The 19,306-nt window shown below is 45.7% G+C and overlaps 2 protein-coding genes across 3 annotated transcripts in view; one reads left to right on the forward strand and one right to left on the reverse strand.

The window, feature by feature from the left end:
- antxr1d (ANTXR cell adhesion molecule 1d) overlaps positions 1–15,510 on the reverse strand; it is a 27,854-nt gene extending 12,344 nt beyond the window's left edge. Inside the window, exons 1-11 of the mRNA XM_037123414.1 lie at positions 15,261–15,510; positions 13,390–13,744; positions 7,246–7,317; positions 7,092–7,163; positions 6,679–6,760; positions 6,219–6,249; positions 6,061–6,134; positions 5,199–5,267; positions 5,027–5,107; positions 4,839–4,899; positions 278–376 (exon numbers count right to left, since the gene is read on the reverse strand). Coding sequence (XP_036979309.1) covers positions 278–376; positions 4,839–4,899; positions 5,027–5,107; positions 5,199–5,267; positions 6,061–6,134; positions 6,219–6,249; positions 6,679–6,760; positions 7,092–7,163; positions 7,246–7,317; positions 13,390–13,544 — 796 coding nt within the window. The 5' untranslated portion in view covers positions 13,545–13,744; positions 15,261–15,510. The remainder of the gene's footprint in view (positions 1–277; positions 377–4,838; positions 4,900–5,026; positions 5,108–5,198; positions 5,268–6,060; positions 6,135–6,218; positions 6,250–6,678; positions 6,761–7,091; positions 7,164–7,245; positions 7,318–13,389; positions 13,745–15,260) is intronic.
- On the forward strand, positions 14,678–18,681 carry prdm8 (PR domain containing 8). 2 transcript variants are annotated; one of them, XM_037123417.1, is made up of 4 exons: positions 14,678–15,305; positions 16,074–16,293; positions 16,689–16,917; positions 17,104–18,681. In XM_037123417.1, the coding sequence occupies exons 1-4, from the start codon at positions 15,295–15,297 to the stop codon at positions 18,186–18,188; spliced, it is 1,545 nt and encodes a 514-aa protein (XP_036979312.1). In that variant the 5' UTR covers positions 14,678–15,294; the 3' UTR covers positions 18,189–18,681. The 2 variants fall into 2 exon arrangements, with proteins under 2 accessions (XP_036979312.1, XP_036979313.1); XM_037123418.1 differs by lacking the exon at positions 16,074–16,293 and having other exon boundaries at positions 14,679–15,305.
- The last annotated feature ends 625 nt before the right edge of the window (positions 18,682–19,306 follow it).

The raw sequence follows: 19,306 nt of genomic DNA on the forward strand, positions 1-19,306 counted from the left end.
TGCATTACAGTGTAAGGATTAATCTAGTAAAGCAATTTAATAAGAAGAAGAAGCATGCAAAGCAATAAAGTCGTTAGAGTTCAGTGTTTTGATGGTAAGTGTGAGTTTGTGAAATATTCTCAAGGGAACAAATACCAGCAGGAAGTCGTGAACATGATAAATCGCTGACACAACCTTCTGACATTCGCTTTAACAGAAATGTTGATCCTGCCAAGCTCTGCAAAACGCATCCTGCTCTTTTGCGCGTGCCGCTCTTGTGTACATTTGCAGGACTCACCCACAGAGTGTGTATCATTCAGTTTGAAGCTGCAGAGAACCTGGTCAATGTTTCTGGCATGGAGAAACCCATTGCCTCTCACCACCACCTGGAAACTCTCTGGGACAAAAACAAAACAAAACAAAAAAACAAGAAGAGCGCAAGCACCATTAGAGACATGATCACATACTTTCTGCTGTTTTTAGAAAATCCGAGGCACTTAGGAGGTCAAACTTAGCCTCCTATTTTAGTTTGAAGTCACACAGCATTTCTGGTGAACCATTATGGCGAGAGCTGACCGCCTTCCCCTCTCTCTGATGTGCTCAAGTTAAGCAGCAGAAATGTGTGCACGCCTCATTACTGCCTGTTTATATCTGTGAGCTTATGCGTGTACGTGTGGAAAGGCCGTAATAAGCTCCAGTGGTGCTAAGGCTAAAATCGCTGCTATTCACAAATATGTGCTGGGCAGTAGCCAGAAGGTGTGTGCACGTGTGTGTGTGTGTGTGTGCGTGTGTGTGTGTGTGTGTGTGTGTGTGTGTGTGTGTGTGTGTGTGTGTGTGTGTGTGTGTGTGTGCGTCTTTGACCTTTAGTCTCCCCCAGGCCCTGTTAAAGCGCACTGACAGAAGCTTGCCAGCATATGCTGGAGTGTCTATGTGGCTGCTACCCAGCATATGTTAGAGAGCGGGGAAGAAACACTTGCTTAAAAACATGCCTGCAGGGCTGACAACAGCGTGGCACTGTCAAAGTAGGTCTGACCTTACCTATGGCGCCATTAGCACGTGTGTTTGAGTGTTTTTGTGTGTGTGTGTGTGTGTGTGTAAGGACAAAAACGAACTGGTGTACATACAGTATGTGCGACTACCTCTGTGTTTTTATGAGGAATGTTAAAGCGTCTGCATGTCAGGATGTGCATGCACACATTCATGCATGTGTTTGAACAAGCGTGTGCATGTGTGTGTGTGTGTTTGTGTGTGTGTATGTGTGTGTGTGTGGTTTCTGGCTGCGCACCAAGGATTCCTTTAGCATTTGCCACACCTTTAACATTTAAAGCTGCAGCGTGAAGATCACTGGATAAAACCATCACGCGGCGTATACGTGACAGTGTTTCCTTAAAGGTCAGACGCCGCCGCTATGAAAAGCCATAAACACAGACGCACACAGAGGGGCGGAGCTGAGAGGAGAAACAACCAACACCACTCTACGTCCGTCTGCTGCACGGCTCTACATGTTTACTGATGCTGCGTAAAATGCCGTAGAGTGCAATTGGAGCAGATCCAAGAGGAAAAGTGGTGATGCACATTACAGACAGAAATTGAAATTGAGCTCTCACAAGTTGTATACCTTAGACACGCAGGTATTAAACGAATCACACCTTAATTTTGTATGCAGACAGCCCACTTGTCCAACCTCAGAGAGATAAAACCCCAGATAAAAGTAAACTTCCTAACATCCTGCACGCAGCCGACCACATCCAACCGCATCTTGTTTATTTACAGATGTTCAGTGACTTGCAACTTGTCAGCACTGCTCATGTCATTTCCTCAGATTCCACATGTGTATACACACATACACACACACAGACAGCCTAATCGTTTACTGTTAACCACACCCCCACGCCCCCTCCCTCCCCTCGTTTCACTGTGCAACCGGAGAAATAAATCACGACTATACCGTATCATATCAGATAACATGGATTGCATTAACTTTCACATTACTTGACAGTTCATGTGGTTTGTAACCTCAACAATGTGCAACTTTATTAGAGGTCCCCGCACTAATTATTCCCAGCGCTCACTCAGTGACACGGCCGCTTTTGCGGTCCGGCCCCTTTCACACAGTGTTAGCATCAAATAGCATGAGCTGCGACCGTGACAGAGCGCATGAGCACATACACACAAACACAAGTCACTGCGGAAAATGGTACAGATACTTCTCCAGCGACTGATTTTGAAGCTAATTACTGTCTTCAAATGGTGGGACCTTCCCTCTGGCTTTGCATTATTTCCTCCAGCAATGAAGCAGTAAACTACATTAACATGTAACAGTTTGACATCTATCAGAGAATTATCTTATTTGTTAATATATATAGTAAATCGTAAGTCATTTAAAATATTTCAGAACCAAAAGGTGTTAAAAGTAATCATTGTGAAATATACTGTGTTATTATTTCCTGCTTGTTTTCAACAGAGCTGAAACAATTAGTCAATTCATCAATTAGTCTGTGGGAAAGAAATTAGTTGCTAACTATTTTGATAATGATGGTAAATGTAGACTTTTGGGGTTTTTTTTTACTTGACAAAAAATTGGCTTGACAAAAAATTAGACTAAAGAGCAATTATCAGGGCTGACATTCAGCATGTGTCTGATTTTCAGTATCTGTGATTTTTGTGTCTGATTGCTAATAAATAAATTTCACAATGCCCTACTCTGGCTCTGATGCCGTATTCTTTCTGTGTAGACACTCAGTGCTCTCTCAAATACATTACTTTAGTAAATTGTAGTTACATTCTGTTATATTATGCTAAATTTTGACGTTAAGTTTTTTATTTTACTGCAAATGTAATTCAGTTCCAAAAATCAGATATCAGCCCCTGAAGCACACCCTGAAACTTACTGAGCAATTTTCTAATTCCTTTGACATTTTATGGATTTACCAATGAATTGGTTGATAGTGAAAATAATTGGTTATAATTACCTGCAGCCCTAGTTTTCTGAACATCTTGCTCACACAGCCTGACATACACACAGACACACACAGACACACACACTGAGGCTTGATGGGCTAAAAGGTCAGTGCTGTCAGACACATGGTGGGCAGGGACTGGTGGTGCCCTGCTGACATGTACAACACATATGCTGCCGCCCTCTCCTCTCTGCTTTCTGCGGCCACATGTCCATTTCCATCTACACCTGAACGCTTGACAAGGATTGTCTGAATGTGTGTCTGTGCGCGACAGTAACGTGCACGTGTGTTTTATGTGCGTGGAGCAAAAATGGGGTACGGCTTGTCCGAACGGCGGCTCTTCAATCACGTTAGTGCGACGGGACAGTGAAGGGCAGGGAGGGGCACGGGAGGACGGGACGACAGGGAGGAAAGGGTCAGGCGTTAATGAAAGCAGCAATCTCTGCTGTCATGTTAGATCTAAGGGCCAACTCTCAGTGCCTGTGTGTGTGTGTGTGTGTGTGTGTGTGTGTGTGTGCGTGTGTGTTTGTGAGGCGAATCGGTGCTGTCATGTCGGATAGTGTGGCCCAACGTTCACTGTCCAGTCTGATGGCCTGTTTGCGGGCAGCTCGGTCTGGTCACTTCACATCAACGTGAGGGACGTGTGTGTACGTGTGCCGGAAGATGTGTGTGTGTGTTGGTGTGAAGCATGTACGGTATGTGACTACATGCAGGCGCAGAGACGGACTGTCACAATACCTATGTAATATGTTAGTATGTGCCTGAATATAAATGCAGGATCCAGGATGGATGGATGTGTGGAGATGGTTATATTCAAACCTTGTCCACAGTCTTGCACTTCAAAATAAAAGCAAACTCTCTGCTAAATTGTGATAAGTGCTTGACAACAGCATTATATCACATTATACTAAAAATAATATGTTTTCTGTAAAGGAAAAAAGAGCCTGTTAGCTCTCCACAGAAAAAAATTAAAAACATAGGAAGGAAGCACTGATTGTCTAAAATAAGACGTCTAAACAAAGGGGAACACAATAGGCACGTGATCTGCACATTACAGTTTTTGCCCTTCATTAATTAGGCCAGACTCAAGTCTTGGTAAAAGTGGGTCCTTATTTTCTTAGTTCACTGACCATTATGCTGCTCATCAATCGAATAATAAATGAGGCTGTTGGAGGATATCTGGGCACACGTCAGCTGACACACTCGGGCTCTGGCACCAGATCAGAGAGTCTAATTATAACATGTGATTCTTCATCATTCCTTCCTCATTTTTGTCCTCTGAAGACAACATTTTTTCACTCCTCGCTTCTCTCCATCTCCTCTCTCCCCTCCTTCATATCCCATAATGGATGCTAATCTCTGCTGGTTGTCTTGGTAGCGCGGCTGCAAATGCACTCTCTTAAGTGAGTCCTAATAAGGTCATGTCAAAGCTCATCCATCCTGCTGGCTACACATAAAAGCTCTCTCTCAGCGTCTCCCTTGGTTCCTATCCTCTCCCCTGCTGCCTGAAACTGTCCAGAAGCAGCAGAGGTGGACATGGCAGCAGAGGCTGGAAGGAGTACAGTCTTGAAAGAGCCATTTTAACATATACGAAGTGGCAAACTAGGCCAGAGAGGCAGCCATGCTTAAAGATTCACAGCTAATTCCCCTGACCAACACCCATGCAACCCCCCCTCCTATATTTTTTTGCACACACGCTGCGCTGAAGCGGCTATGCTAATTTCCCCCGGCCGTGAATGACAATACGCTCTCTGTCACTCCGCGGTCATGAGCGTCCATGCAATTACTCAACCTCATGTTCCACTCCAGAGGCTTTAGATGACTGTCATCTGACACAATCGCACACCGGGACGGCCCAGTGTCCTAACGAAGGGGGGGGAGCCTCGGCACACCTCTTACCTCCTGCACACACGCTGGACGGCTCCGCCGCCAGGATCTCTATGCAGGACTTCTTGATGATCTGAGAGACAAAGGGAGAAGGAAAAAACAGTCACAAGACAATTTAATGACATAACTTAATTTTGTGCGTCTGTGTGTGTGTGGGTGAGTGTTTGTGTGAGTGTACACGTGGTATGTACGTGTCATACCGAGTCAATGATTCCCCTGAGGGCTTGGAAGCCTCCCCACACAGGAAACACGTGTTCCATAGTGTCTGCAATAGTGGCGAGCTGGAAAAACAAACAGCCACAGAAAGAAAATAAATGGCATTTCCGTTTTTGCGTATTCGCATCATCTTCAATATCCTCCGTTGGATCCTACCTGGGTCTGGTTGAATTCCTTGACTCCTACACAGTAAACAATGGCTCCCATTGACCTGGCCCTCTGCGCCTGCCAGAAAACAACAGATAAACAAAAATGCAGTGAGCTTCTTTGAGTTTGGTTGGCTAACAGAGACAAAAGTACCCCCCTATAACACATCAGACTCAGTCTCTGCCCTAGTTCCAGACGGGAGACAGGAAGCATGAGGAAGATTATGTTTGTTAAATACAGATTGGCAGCAACCGTCAGCTCTGAAAGGAATCCAGCAATGAATCCTTTAAATATTTGTCCCAGGAACTTAAAAAAAAAAAACAGCCCATGGGAATTAGTGAGCAAAGCAAATACTGGGAAAATTAAGTTGAGCATCTTGAACCTTTTCAAGTCACGTCAAACAACTGATAGAGCACCAAAAAGTCATCAAGTCATCTGAGCCCAAACTGCAGGTGCATCACAGGGTGAGACTGCTCTGGTCACACACCCACTCCAAAAATCATTTTTTGTTGCGCCTAAAATTTAGTACATCCGATTAAAAAAAAAAAAAAAAATGCGGCCTGTAAAAATATATGTAAAGGTTATCATATTCTCTTGTTGAATATATCGTGATTAAAATGAAGAAAAACATTTTTCCACACCTTCAGTCCCATTTCAAATCGGACGCGGATGCACCTTCGTGAAAACACCAGTGCAACCCAGTGTAAAAAGACTGGAGTCTGGACAGAGTCGCACATTAATCAGTCATTACACAGTTTAAAAACCGCGGGAACATCCTGATCCTAGCAAACAGGAACAGAACTGAATCTTTCGTCGCTGAGTGTTCTCAATATTTTGTTTAAACCCCTCAAAGCCCCCATACCCATCTTACCTCTCGCTGAGCTGTGTCAAACTGCCACTCGTTCAGCTCGCCGTCGGTCAGAGCGATGATGACGCTGGCTGTTCCTGCAGAGCACGAAACGTTCATGTTCTCTGAGACGATGCATTACACGTGGGCTAATGTGAGGGGGAATATCAGACGGGGCTTACCATACTTCTCTTGATAAATCTGGGTATTCGCCTGCAATTGCAAAGAAAGCATTCGTAAAGTTAGGAACTGGTTTATTTATTCATTTAACTCCCATTTCAGATAATACAATAGCCTTCACTGGGTGTGAACATACAGACGTTTTTACGAAGCCAGCACATGCTCGGTGTGGTCTGGCAAGGCCCAGTATGCGTTCACTTGAGACACATATCGTATCAAGCGCAATCTATGACTTTCAAGTGCTCTTTTGGAAGAACATCAACATCAATCCTTCCTGCACCTGACTGGATGGAAGATCTATGAGAAAGTCATTCGGGGTCTGAGCCACTCCTCATACTGATCTAATTAGTTCAGGATCCCGCTGCCAGGCTCAGTTGATCCTCAGTCAATATTTTCCAGAATTAGCTAGAGCGATTTAGACTGGCAATACCAGTGTGCTGGGTCCTCAGGCATCATACTTACCATCTCCAGGCCCAAGTTCATAAACGTGTCTCCTCCAGGGATAACCTTTTTCAGCGCCCTTAAGCCTTCGTCGATGGCCTCCCTGAAGGGGTAAACAAAGAAACAGCCCGATAAAATACACTGGAAGAAGGCTGCTCTCAGGGGAAAAGGGCTTGCAACTAATTTTGTGGCTCAAATAGCATCCAAGGTTCGGCCTCAGCCAAAGTCGGTGGACTGAATGCAGTGCTTTGTATTCGCGGGCTCCCTAAAGCTGGATGAAATTTGTATGCAATTAAATTTTGAGTTGCGAGAAAATCTGTCCAGAAAATCTAATTTTCCAGAGGTTTGGAAAACCAAAAACAAACACAACAAGAGAAGACGTGTCCGCCAGTGCAGTGTAGAAGAGCGGGGAGGGACCCAGCTGTCGGCCTTACCTGTTCTCTGTCAGTTTCATGATGATGTTTCCTCGAGTGGAGAAGACGATGAAGGACATTCGCAGCATGGGGCTGCAAACACACATTTGTTTTACATCAGCGCAGGAAAACACGGAAAACTTCCAAGCCATTGAATGACTAATCCGGCTTTTACCTGATAAACTTCTCTGCCAGCTGGTGCACAAAGGAGTAAATCTCTGTCCAGTGATTCTTCACACTTCCAGATCTGAAAAAGAACAAAAACAAAACCTTATAAGGAAGAAATGCGATGTTGCCACAGATGAGTAATTATCACCAACCACAGCCAATACCATTTTATTTTATTAAATGCAGGATTACTGAGAAACACGGCCAGCTCTCCCATGAAGTTTGGGCTTTTTCATACAGAAACAAACAGATAAATATCTTTTGTCTGACTGATTCTGTGTCAGTTATCATCTACATGCTGTGTAGGGATGGCAATGATGGCTAATGACGTTTTGTGTACTTCAAACACAAAGTCAACTTTTTCGCTTTTAAGTGAAATGTCTCCAGAATTATGGGCTGGATTTTCACAGCATTCGGTACAGACATCCTCGTTCCCCAGAGGATGAACTGAAATAACTTTGAGGGATCATTACATTCCATATAGTTCCATTAATGGGTTAAAATATTTTATTTAGTGTCCAAGTTCAGAGCCAGTGACAAGCCCCCTTAACTTCAACTCATTTTGTGTTCAGTGCAGTTCAAGTAAACCCTCAAAGAGCTGCTAGCAAGAGCTAAGCAAAACCTTAAAATCACTATACAGATTCTATAATTTCATGAAAATCATCCAAAGGACGTTACCAAAACTTTTACACAACCAGGTCAAAACTTTGATTTGTCCACATACGCATGATTGTGATGCCTAAAAGACATGACATTCTCATCAGCTTAAACTGGACTTTGTATTTACTGCTAGCATTCTAAAATGCTAGGATATGCCTAGGCTACTTTTCCTCTGGTGGAACCAAAAGACTGACCTTTTTGGCTTTAATTAAAGTGTCTCAACATCTTGTGAATGGAGCATAGTTTAAATGTGTCCAGTACTTAAAATATCTGCAAAATGAATGACATTCAAAACAGCCTCAGCTTGTAGTGAAGGTTAACACGCTCACACGTGATGCTAACACAAACTATGATGGAAGAATGACGTGGGAGCGCTATGGCCATCACTTTTCATAGGATGTGATTCAGAGCTGATGTTATATGATGCAAATGCAAGTCCACAAGCAGATGTGCTCCAGGAACAACACGACCGCTTCACCTCCTCCACATTGGGCGACATTCCTGCGACCACTCAGTCACATTCCATTACTTTGGTACAGTAACCTGTCAGCGGTGAGAGCTGCCGCTTAGCCTGCTACATGCTGCTGTGTCCATATGACAGTCTCCTTAATGAAGCCCAGTCCCAGGGGGGCTGCTAATGGGGGCTAATTGCTGGGCCAGAGGGTTGAGGTTAGACAGGGACAGATGTAGCAGTCTGCCTCTAGCAGGGACCATGTAGCAGGCAGCTGGCCTGTGTGTATGTCGTATCTGTGTTTTATAAGCGTGCATGTGTGTGTGTGTGTGTGTGTGTGAGAGAGAGAGAGACAGTGAGGGGGGGAACAGATGGTCCAAGCGAGCACAGCCAGTCTAACAACAGGTTGGGGGTCTAGAGCGTGAAAAGGCTGTGACATGAACAACAGCGGGACACAGAAGTAACACTCAGCAGGGGGTAAATGTGAGTGCGAGTGTCTATTGAAGGGTGCAACATCAAACAGCTTCTACACCGAGCTCAGAGAGGCTGAGAGTGTGTGTGTGTGTGTGTGTGTGTGTGTGTGTGTGTGTGTGTGTGTAACAGGGTCATAAACTGAGTGAAAGTCTGAGCTGGTTAGATGATGGCCCCTTTGTGCCTCTCATTTAACCAGTCACTTGCTCCACTTATCCTCTTCCCTGGAAGTGAGACACGGTCCCCCTCGGGGAGCCCATTTCCAGCTTTGGTGAAACAATCTTGATAACTTAATCTCAGTATTCACACTGATACGCGCACAACAACAAACGCACATTGTACATCCTGTGTGCGGCACAGACGCGGCTCAAACAATACATTCCTGTGAGTGTTATTGCCATCAAACTGAGCTGCAACCACCAGATTTAGGGCTGGGTATGAAAACATCAGTACTGGTACTGACAGCGATACTTTGACCTCGACAGCAATTCCTGAGATGCTTTTTTTATGCAAATTTTATGAAATCTGTTTTAACAAAAGATCATATTACACATGCACATGAGGAACTGATGGAGTAATGGACCGATGGAACTGGACTCTGGGTGTAGCCGAGTCTTTTTCCTGCATGCCTCGAGACAGCCAATCCCCAGCACTATAAGATCTTAGCACAACAAGCATGCCGCATGGTTACTGGCTCAGTGACGATGATTATATCAACTTCCTAAATATTGAAATGTTGATATCGAATGACAAGATATTTATCAAAAACAAACTTGTTAGTATCGAAGCAATAAAAGCCATAAAAGTTGGATACAGCCCTAACTGGATCACCCTTACAATGTAATGCCATGTGTATGAATGACTGAGGAGGACTTGACCTTATCAGTATCATTAGACCTTTGTGGAAATGACAGATTAATCATCCAGCTTGATACAAGCAAAGATTTGCAGTATTTCTCTATTTAATAACACTGAATATCTTTGTGTTCTCGCGTTGATCAGATTAAAGTATTTGGAATTATTACCTCAACTTCTGAGCATTTTTTGTCATTTTCTGACGGGTTTTGGAAAAAACGTTATCTCATGAATCAGATTAAATGGTTGAGAGACTGATCACTCATGAAAATAATACCTCTGGACACCATGAGTGAATTTAACAGGTCTTCAATTAGGGCTGCAACTAACCGTTTAATTCATAGTCTATAAAATGTCAAAAAAAAAAAAAAAAATGTGTGTGAGACACTCTTTATGATTTCCCGGAGTCAAAAGTGACGTCTTCACTTTGCTAAGAAGCTGGAACCAGCCGACTTGTGTCATCTTATTCTTGAAAATCTTTGTCAGCTTTGTTTAAAATGTTCCAAACATTTGGAAAACTCTGATTCTCTGCATATTTATGAAGCTATTTCACGTGCTGTAAACACTGCATCTTTACTACTTTCACTACAAACCTGAAGTCACTGCCATCACCCAACATATTCAGTGGCGATTCTTCACCCAGCTACCTCCAGAAGTTTGCACAGCATCAGGGTAGGGTCTCCTTTTGTCTGCGGGCACTCGGGCCAGTGAAAACAACCCCTCTGTTCAGAACCCAGCCATAACACACAACACCGATTATTCTATTTGTGGGCAACCAGCTCGAGAGGAAAAATGTAGCCTGGTCTCTGGTTGCGGGTCAGACGTGGAGGGTAGGAATGTGTGGAGCAGATAGCGCTTTTTCATTTCTTTTTTTTTTTTTTTACTAATGTTGACTTTGCATCGCACATTCTTAACTCAGCATGCATCATAAACTTCTGGACAATGACGACTACAAAGTGAAGGGACGAGCACCAGTGTAGACATGTAAAAACATCCCCCTGAATGATTTTATCGGATGCCGGCGCATCAGATTAGGTCACTGTGTGGCATTTAAGATCTGAAAAACAGCCAACTAGTCGGTGCCATCTGAGGGGGGGCAGAAAGAGCAGAGGCCTCCTGAAGGCTTGCTGAGACGTGCAGGTCCAGACAGTCAAACAAACAGAGGCGTACCAGAGGTTTGGCCATGCGGAACGCGCCGCGCTCCCCAGGCCCCTCCTAAACTTTTTGAAGCAAAAGGGTAAAGACTGAGGAGCCGGCTGACAGATGTTCGCCGCGGACGTCAGAAGAAAACGATGGTGGGACGCGTTGAGACCAAAGTGAAACGTCACTCAGCGCGCCCACCTCACAGCGCGGATCAACTGAGGACACAGCAGCGAGCTTTTTCAAAAACCATTACCTCACCCAAATCTTACTTACACACCGACGCGGCGGTGTTTAACTCCCTCTCCCCTGAACCACTCGGCCGCTCTCTTCAAAACAACTACCACTGTGAAATTATGACCTGTTAGGGCAACAAATTCAGCCATGCCTTTAATTGCAATTCAACCTCTCTCTCTCTCTCTCTGCTCTCCTGCATGCGTCGACATGTCTGATTGTTATGTGTCCGCGTGCTGAATTTCACCTCGGCAGCTGGAGCCGGGATTCAACAAAAACGTCAATTATAACGTCTGAGCCGCTATGAACAGCAGCCGTCCGAGACCGCAGAGGAGTCACACGTGGGTAATTGCTGCATGGGCAGGCTCGCACAGCCCCACAAAAAGGTGGCGAAAACACATCCTCACTCGCCATGTGGCCTGAAGGCTTTTTTCGTCGTTTCAGGCGATAAAGGTGTTGAAATGGCATGAAGAGAGATCTGTGGATTCTCTGAGAGTTGGGTTTTAATGTCATGGGTCTCTGTAGGCTGAGAGGCGTGGGTAATTGCAAGCTCCCTGATTTAAATCAGGCTGGGGGGGGGGGGGATCTTTGTTTGTCGTCCCCGCTCCCTCATGCCTCATTTCCTGTCAGCCCTCCCCTGACTCCTGTCAGATGGAGACAGCATTCCCAGGAAACGCTAGAAGAAATAAAACAAGTTGTTTTTTGGGGGAGAAGTCGGAGATCAAGGGTTTGGGTTACATTTCTAAAGATGCAGCAGCAGCAGGCCCTGAAACATTTTACACGCAGCAAGCTTGAGGCATACTTTAAAAGGGGCGTTGTGTAGTTTTGGAGAAGACATTTAAACTCAGAATTGTAACGTTTACAGTATTAATGAGGTAGAAACACAAACTCAGGGATATTTATTTTTCTCCATGACTGAATAAACAAGCTATTGAGGAATGTAAGGTCCCAGGAACACTGTTTGAAGATAAAAAGGGTGGCAGGGTCCGCCAAATTTACTGAAGTAAAACAGTAGGAAATTGTGTTTTCTTTTATGGTCAGTTTGTTTTTTTTCAGTCTGTCTTTCCCTTCTGAGTAAAATTTCTCCCTGGAAACTACATAGTGCAACTTTAAGAAGGTGAGAGTTGTGTAAATAAATTCAAATGGAGGTGTTTCACAGCCTTTTTCTGGCAAGTGAGAGCTTGACATCCTGGTGAATCAAAGGGAAAAGGCTGAATTAAGGTTGAATATAAGGGATCTGTAACGCATTAAAGGTGCAATACGTAAGAATTGACTCCTGCCCAATCCATACTCGAAACACACAGGGGACAGAACGCCAACAGAGTAACTGCTGACTTTAACTGCCGCTAGCTAGTTAGCCCAGTTAGCCCAGCATGTAGTGGTCCAGACAGGGAGGTCAGATTGTTGTTGTTGTTTACACCACTTGCACAGGAATGTTGGATAGGGATGGGAGTGGATAGCAAGTTAGCATGCTAGCGTCAGCATGTCCGCAACACAACACATCTATTCAATAAGATCAAAACTGTTATTTCTTCATACTCTGTTAATAATTTGAGATGTTTTATTATTATTATTATTTATTTTTTTATTTTTTTTAAAAAAAGCATGCCTTACAAAGTCTCGTGCTGCCAAAATGTCATGTCGTTTTTTTTCCAGTGATTTTTTTTTCCCCCCGTGAAAACCAAAAATCTACTTAATCAGATTTGGTGTTGATGAATAAAAGACCTCAGACAATAAAGAATGGAGCCTGTTTCTCGTCACAACATGTCCGCTTCTGGATACAATCGGCCCTCAGTGGATGAGGAGGAGGAGGAGAGCTTGAAGGAGCGCCGGGCCGCTGAGCACCGCTGCGGGGCAGCTGCAGCAGCTGTGTCCGCAGGCGTCATCGGCCTGAAACTCTATCCATCCTGCTCGCCCTGCCCACATCCCACATCCCGTGGATACAGCTCACTGCGCCGTGCGCCTCTCCACTTTGAACCGGACGAAAAGAAAAGAAAAGGAAAGAAACGCATGCCCCAAAGCTTCGCCCTGCTTCCTTCGCTTTCGGAGCTTTAAACCACTTAAAGACGCGTAAAGATAAACACTGAGGGTTGAAACTGACTTCATGATACGATAGAAACCAGTTATTTTGGACGGAATTTCACTAAATGTTTAAAAGGTTTCTGAATTCGCAAGATCAAACTTGTCGGTGACTTTTCTTGAGGGATCGCTACAACGACAGAAAAACGCGGAGTCTGAATGTGACTGATGCGCTCCGCGTTTCCAAACAACTGGGCGGTTGCATGGCAATGCGCAGCGAGGAGAAAGTAACAAAGCCATAAATAAAACGGGGACACTCACTTGTCCAAGACAAAATAGAGGTCGAAGGCGCCCTGACAGGACCTCTCCTCCTCCTCCTCCTCCTCCTGTTGCTGTCCTTTCACCGACACGCCGAGGAAGAAAATTCCCAGCAAAGCCACGGCGAGGAGGAACACGCGAGTCTGCGTCCTCGCCATCTTTCCCGGGTCACTGTTCACTGCTCCAGCTCTGTGACTAACTGAGGAGCTTCACATTTTCGATCTGTCGTCTGTTATTTTCCGAGTCGTCTGTGCCGCTTTGTTGCTCGGTGTTCTGTCCCGTCAGGCTGGACGCATTCAGGGAACAGGAGTCCTGCTCGGTTCAAGCCGGGCTGGCTCTCCCAGGTCTTCTCTTTCAGCTGGGGAAGGAAAAAAAAAAAAAAAAAAAAAGGAGGAAAGGCAGTGAAGCGGGGCAGGATGGAGGAGAGGAGCGACACCCGAGGAGAAACACAAAACTTCACTTTTACACAGGAAAAAAAAAACTGTCTCTATGAGCAGTAGTGAGCAGTTCCAGGGTGGGATCATGCACAATCACATAAAATAGATCGAACTGTTGAAACAATGTAACAGTTTGTTTCGAGAGATCACGTTTAATAATCCAACATATGGTCAATTAAAACAAAAATGTCCGAGTCTTTAAACGCAACAAATCTGTGCTTTTTGGTGCTCCCAACAGAAATAAGTGATTTTATGTCAGAATCACTAAATCATCATTGTGTTTCTGAGTTTTAATCATCAATAATTGGCCCATTGCCTCGGAGTTTATGTGTCAAAAAAAAAAAAAAAAAAAAAAAAAGGGGAAAAAAGGTCCGCTTCAGTCGCTGCAACAACAGGCGCAACTCATGGGCCTGAAATCAGATCGACCCATCAACGGCTGTGGTGCTGAAAGGTTTGCAAAGAGCTCCTGATGCTGTTACCAAACTTTCCAGCACAACGTAATGTAATAAACCACTGAAACTGGAGGAAATATTTTCAAATAAATCTTATGATAATAATAATTTTAAAAAACATGTCCAGTCTGCAGGCGGCTGGAGTGCGCTCCCTCTTCCCTCATCAGAGAAAGTTGGCTCGGTAACCACCGGGACATCTCAACCAAACCAAAGCTCTGATGCAGAATAATCCATTAAATGCTCATTAGACAGAAACATTTAGTTGATGAATTATGCATCATGCCCGGTGGCAAACCCGGACCACCCTGCATCACATCACATAACAGCGGCCAATTTTACAATTTCCCATTGCGCACGTTACCCCACTCGTGTAACTCTTATATATAATGTTCCCGCAGACCGAGGATTGACTCTGAACTTCACATAACGTGTATCTAGTCTTTTGGTGTCAAAGTGGTTTATCGGACGAAGTCGCAGGCTGGCACGGGCGTGTGTGGGGTCCTGTTGTGCAGGCTGCGCTCCTCTGATCTCGTGGGGCTTTAGGTGATTTTGGTGAGCTGGGTGTGATTGTGCCATCTAAGACTGAGATCTAAAACGCTCCGTCTAAAAGATGCTCCACATCGGTCTGTACTGGATGAGCACAGCGAGTCCAGGATCTGCATTACTGGCCAAATCATCCGCCCCCCCTACTTCTTCAGTCCGGACTGTAAATCACACAGGGGGATTAGCCAAAGGGACCCACGTTCAAAGCGTGTGTGAGCGCGCGTGTGTGTGTGTGTGTGTGTGTGTGTGTGTGTGTGTGTGTGTGTGTGTGTGTGTGCCGGCGAGCGCGCACGTGTTTACATCAATGCGCCACGCTTCAGTGCGCTCTCTGAAGGGGATAAGTGGGAGTGGGAGAGAGGAGAGGGACGACAGCGCGGAGGAAGATTCAGTCGGATAAGTGACCGGGAATCGAGAGGGCATCGTCGCAGAGCTCCAACCGCACCTGCTGCAACTTGCTGCCACGAGCATCCTCGTCGATGTCCGGCGGGTGAGTCGACGCTATTAATGCGCTTCTCCTCCTGTAGTCTTCACTCAGATGCGCGATCTCTCTCGCTCAAATGTCCTTATTTCTGACGAGGAGGACCTGCATTCACAGATTGGCACCGGATCATTCCACCGTCAGCGTTTGTTAGAATAAAACAACCCCAAAGATCCACGTCTTTTTAACTGACGAGAGAGAGAGAGAGAGGGAGAGAAATACAGTCACGTAATCTTCGTGCGTCCGTACTGTTCATACATTAGTGAGGGGGAAAAAAAAAACATATTGAACTTATCGTGCGCACAGAGGAGGCAGTTGGCTCCACGGCAGATGGGGAGACAAAAGGAGAAACCGAGTGAAAAACTGAGACAAAGGACGTTAGAAATCATTTTGCCTCGACACCGGCTGCGCCTGCTTCACGGTTCCGACGCGTCGTTTGAGCAGAAAGAAGAGAACGTATTTGTTGTGCATTTTTATTTTTACATTTTTCGTCCGAGACAGCCCATCGCGTGTCTGGGCATCTCAATCCAACAGGAATGACCACGTCTGGCCACTAAAACCTGTATTTTATTTCACAAATCACAACTGTGCGCGCTACATTTTGGTTGGTTGACTCAAATAAATAATCAAACGTGATTTTAATTTAAATCACTTAAAGATCAGGTCAGGCCTTGTGTTTTTACCTTTATCTTAAATAAAAACCTGTACGCCGTACTCCACCTGCTGTTTAACTAATCATCTTCTGTATTTTTTTTTTCTTTTTTCTTTTTTTTGCAGTTTAACGATGGATCACGCTTTCCTGCCTCGGTCCATCTGGACCGGTGACAGTAAATTCCTCCAGCATCCGGCCGATCTCTACACCAGTGTGGTCGTTACGCGCAGCATCCCCGCGGGCACGTGCTTCGGTCCGTGTCTGCTCCAAAACACTTTCTACGACACGATCGCCTTCATAGCGCAGAAGTCCTGCGACAAGGCGGCGAAATCCTACGTGTTCAGGGTGAGTTGAGCAGCTGAGCAGCAGCTCGATATTAACCTGTACATTTCAAAGACATCCATGAAGACCTTTGGTTTGGGTCAGAAGCCTGCTGTTTCACTAGATGTGTAGATGATTTTGTTATTTTAATTCTGACAGTGCCCACAGATTTGATGCACCTTATCTTTATCCTATATGACTGTATTTTACCCTGTCTTGGGTATCAAAGGGAACTTGTGTTGAAATTGGATGGATTAGTTGATTTAAACGATTAAAATCCGCTTACAACACCAAACTGTGATTATTTGAGGGAATTCCAAACGTGCAGAGAAGATCAAATAAATAAATAAACAGATAATTAAATAATAAATACTGTGTGATCATTTTGGGATTAAAGTGTCCATGCCTCGTGTCAACAGGTGGACCCCGAGGCCATGCGTAACTCCGCGCTGGTGCTGTCCTGGCTGCGGCTCGTGCAGGCTGCGCGCAACGGAGAGGAGCAGAACACAGAGGCCTTCCTGAAAGCGGGCCAGCTGTATGTGCGGACCATCCGAGACATCCGGCAGGAGGAAGAGCTGCTGGTGTGGTACGACCAGGAGCTGTCTCACCTGCTGGGCTTCACGGACATGAGGAGAGGGAGAAGCGAAGGTGAGGAAACAACGCGGAGAGCGAGCGCTCGGTCAGGAGACTGCGTGTTAAACACGGGACTGAATTAGACGAGGCCCTTCTGCAGCATCCTCTGATTAAAAGCGCATCATACTGAGTATTTTATTGGACAATGTACCATTATTTTAGCAGGTTTCGGTTGCTTATTGTCTGATTTTTCCATTTTAGAGTTGAGATGTGGAAGATGTAACCAGATCTTCAAGAACGAGTACCCCTTCCTGGCCCACTGCCGATTCCTGTGCACCCAGGTGAAAAGTGACACCTGGGGCCGCGAGGTGTGCGAGCACAAGCACGTGGAAATCAAGAGGCAGCATCGAGTGACGGACTTCCACAACATCGCCAGAGATCTGGAACACAAGAAACCTGGCAGCAACGAGGACGCGGAGATTTACCCGAAGAGAAGGAAATGCGAGGAAAGTCTTTATCCCAGAGGGCGGAAAACGGTTCTGCTGGAAAAAACCAACATTTCCAACGACGACAACATCACGCAGCTGAGTAGAGGCCACGACCAGGCGGCGGGAGACGCGTCTCCCTCCGCGGGGAAACTGAAAGCTGATAAGGTAAAGCCGGATCATTTGGGATGTAAGGGTGATTTCGCTGAAGCCAAGGGGACTTTTACGCACGCCAGTGAGATGGACGCGCGGTCGGAGGCGGGTGAGAGCTCTGGCGTGCGCTCGGGCGGCAGCAGCAGCGCGTTTTCTTTGGTCCTATCCGGCAGCCAGGGCGAGCAGAAGAGCGCTTTCTGCAGGCCGAGTAAAAGAACTTCTCCCATCGACCCCCAGGCGCATCTCAGCAGCGCTCCGACAGCCCCCTCTAGCCGCCTAGAGGAGATGACCGACGCCTTTAGCTCCAGGACTATTATGGGATACAACAACCTGATGGCGTCCAACGTCCTGAGCGGCGACCTGCCGGCCGTGCCCTCCCCGGTCGCGCTGAACAACGCGTTCCACTACGCGCCGGAGCACTGGTCCAGGAGCATCGGCGTGCAGCTGCAGAGCGCGTCCTCCCTCACCATCCTGCCGCCGACGTTCACCTCCTTCGGCGTGTCGGTGCAGAACTGGTGCGCCAAGTGCAACCTGTCCTTCCGCATGACCTCCGACCTGGTCTTCCACATGCGCTCTCACCACAAGAAGGAGTTCGCGGCGGAGTCCCAGGTGAGGAGGAGGCGGGAGGAGAAGCTCACCTGCCCGATCTGCCACGAGTACTTCCGAGAGCGGCACCACCTGTCCAGACACATGACCTCTCACAACTGAGACGGGAGGGGACAAAGGAACAAACTCTATTTATTTCCCGACACCGACGCGCGTATTTAACAGGTCCAGCCTCCAGATCCACGGTGAATGTAGGTAGCTGTAAAGAAAAAACGAAAAGAAAAAAAAAAAAAAAAAAGGCAAACCGGACACATGAGGCCACCGCTGCCCGTCCACTAGATGACGATAGAGGCGCGTGTGAGCTGATCCCAGTGCAGTTTGTCGTCTTATGTTCTGTCGATGATTTGGTTTGTGCCTTACGGAGCTCAAGGAGGGGTGAAAAAAGAAAAAAGAAGAAGAAAAAAAAAAAGACTTGGAGAGATCTCGAGGACAGCTCATGATTGTCACACATGTCTCGACGGCTTTTGTTTGTTTGTTTTAATTTATCAGCTTGTTCTCTTGCTCTGATTTGTACGAGAGACGTGGATCGAGTGTGTTTGCACATTCGTTTTGAAATCTTTAAAAAAAAACAAAACAACAACTGATGAGAATGAAACAGACGTGTCGAGTACTTCTTTTCTTTTCGGTTCAGCTCGTCAGAGAGGGTGTGGGTTTGTGTCCGCTCCAACAGGCGGCGACTGAGGCCAGCTATTTATTTATTTTTCCATATTATTCCGTTTAAAGAATGACTGTCAAATATGTTGGATTGTGTGATCAGACAAAGAAAGGGCATGCAGCAGGGAATGAATCAGGAGGAAACATCTTGAGCGGCATATTCTGACACTGAACCCAGCAAAAGTTCAACATTCACGCTTGAAAAGTAACTGCAGCAGATTTTCTTTTGGAGGAAATTTTAATCTGAAGACAAAGATCTTTCCTTTATGGCTGAACAAACTAAATGAGCAAACTCTCATCCTTTTCATGGCTGGATAAACCGAATAAACAAACTGACCTTAACTCAATTTCACACGGTTTTACTTTGTTTACATGTGGCGGACCCTGCCACCTTTCCAGCTCCAAAACAGTATTCCTGGGAGCTTCTTTCCCTCTGAGGACAGCTTGTTTATTTGGTCGTGGTAACGATTAGTGAGTGTAGCCACCTCATTCATATTGAAAATATTTAAATTCTGAGTTTGAATTTCTCCTCTAAAACTACACAGGGCCCCTTTATGAGACTTATC

The sequence above is a fragment of the Acanthopagrus latus genome, chromosome 15 (assembly GCF_904848185.1).
Source record: "Acanthopagrus latus isolate v.2019 chromosome 15, fAcaLat1.1, whole genome shotgun sequence".
NCBI classification, from domain to species: domain Eukaryota; kingdom Metazoa; phylum Chordata; class Actinopteri; order Spariformes; family Sparidae; genus Acanthopagrus; species Acanthopagrus latus.

Coding starts and splice junctions, on each gene's coding strand:
- prdm8 (XM_037123417.1), top strand. Junction 16,294..16,688: donor CGAAATCCTACGTGTTCAGG/GTGAGTTGAGCA, acceptor TCGTGTCAACAG/GTGGACCCCGAGGCCATGCG. Junction 16,918..17,103: donor GAGGAGAGGGAGAAGCGAAG/GTGAGGAAACAA, acceptor TTTCCATTTTAG/AGTTGAGATGTGGAAGATGT.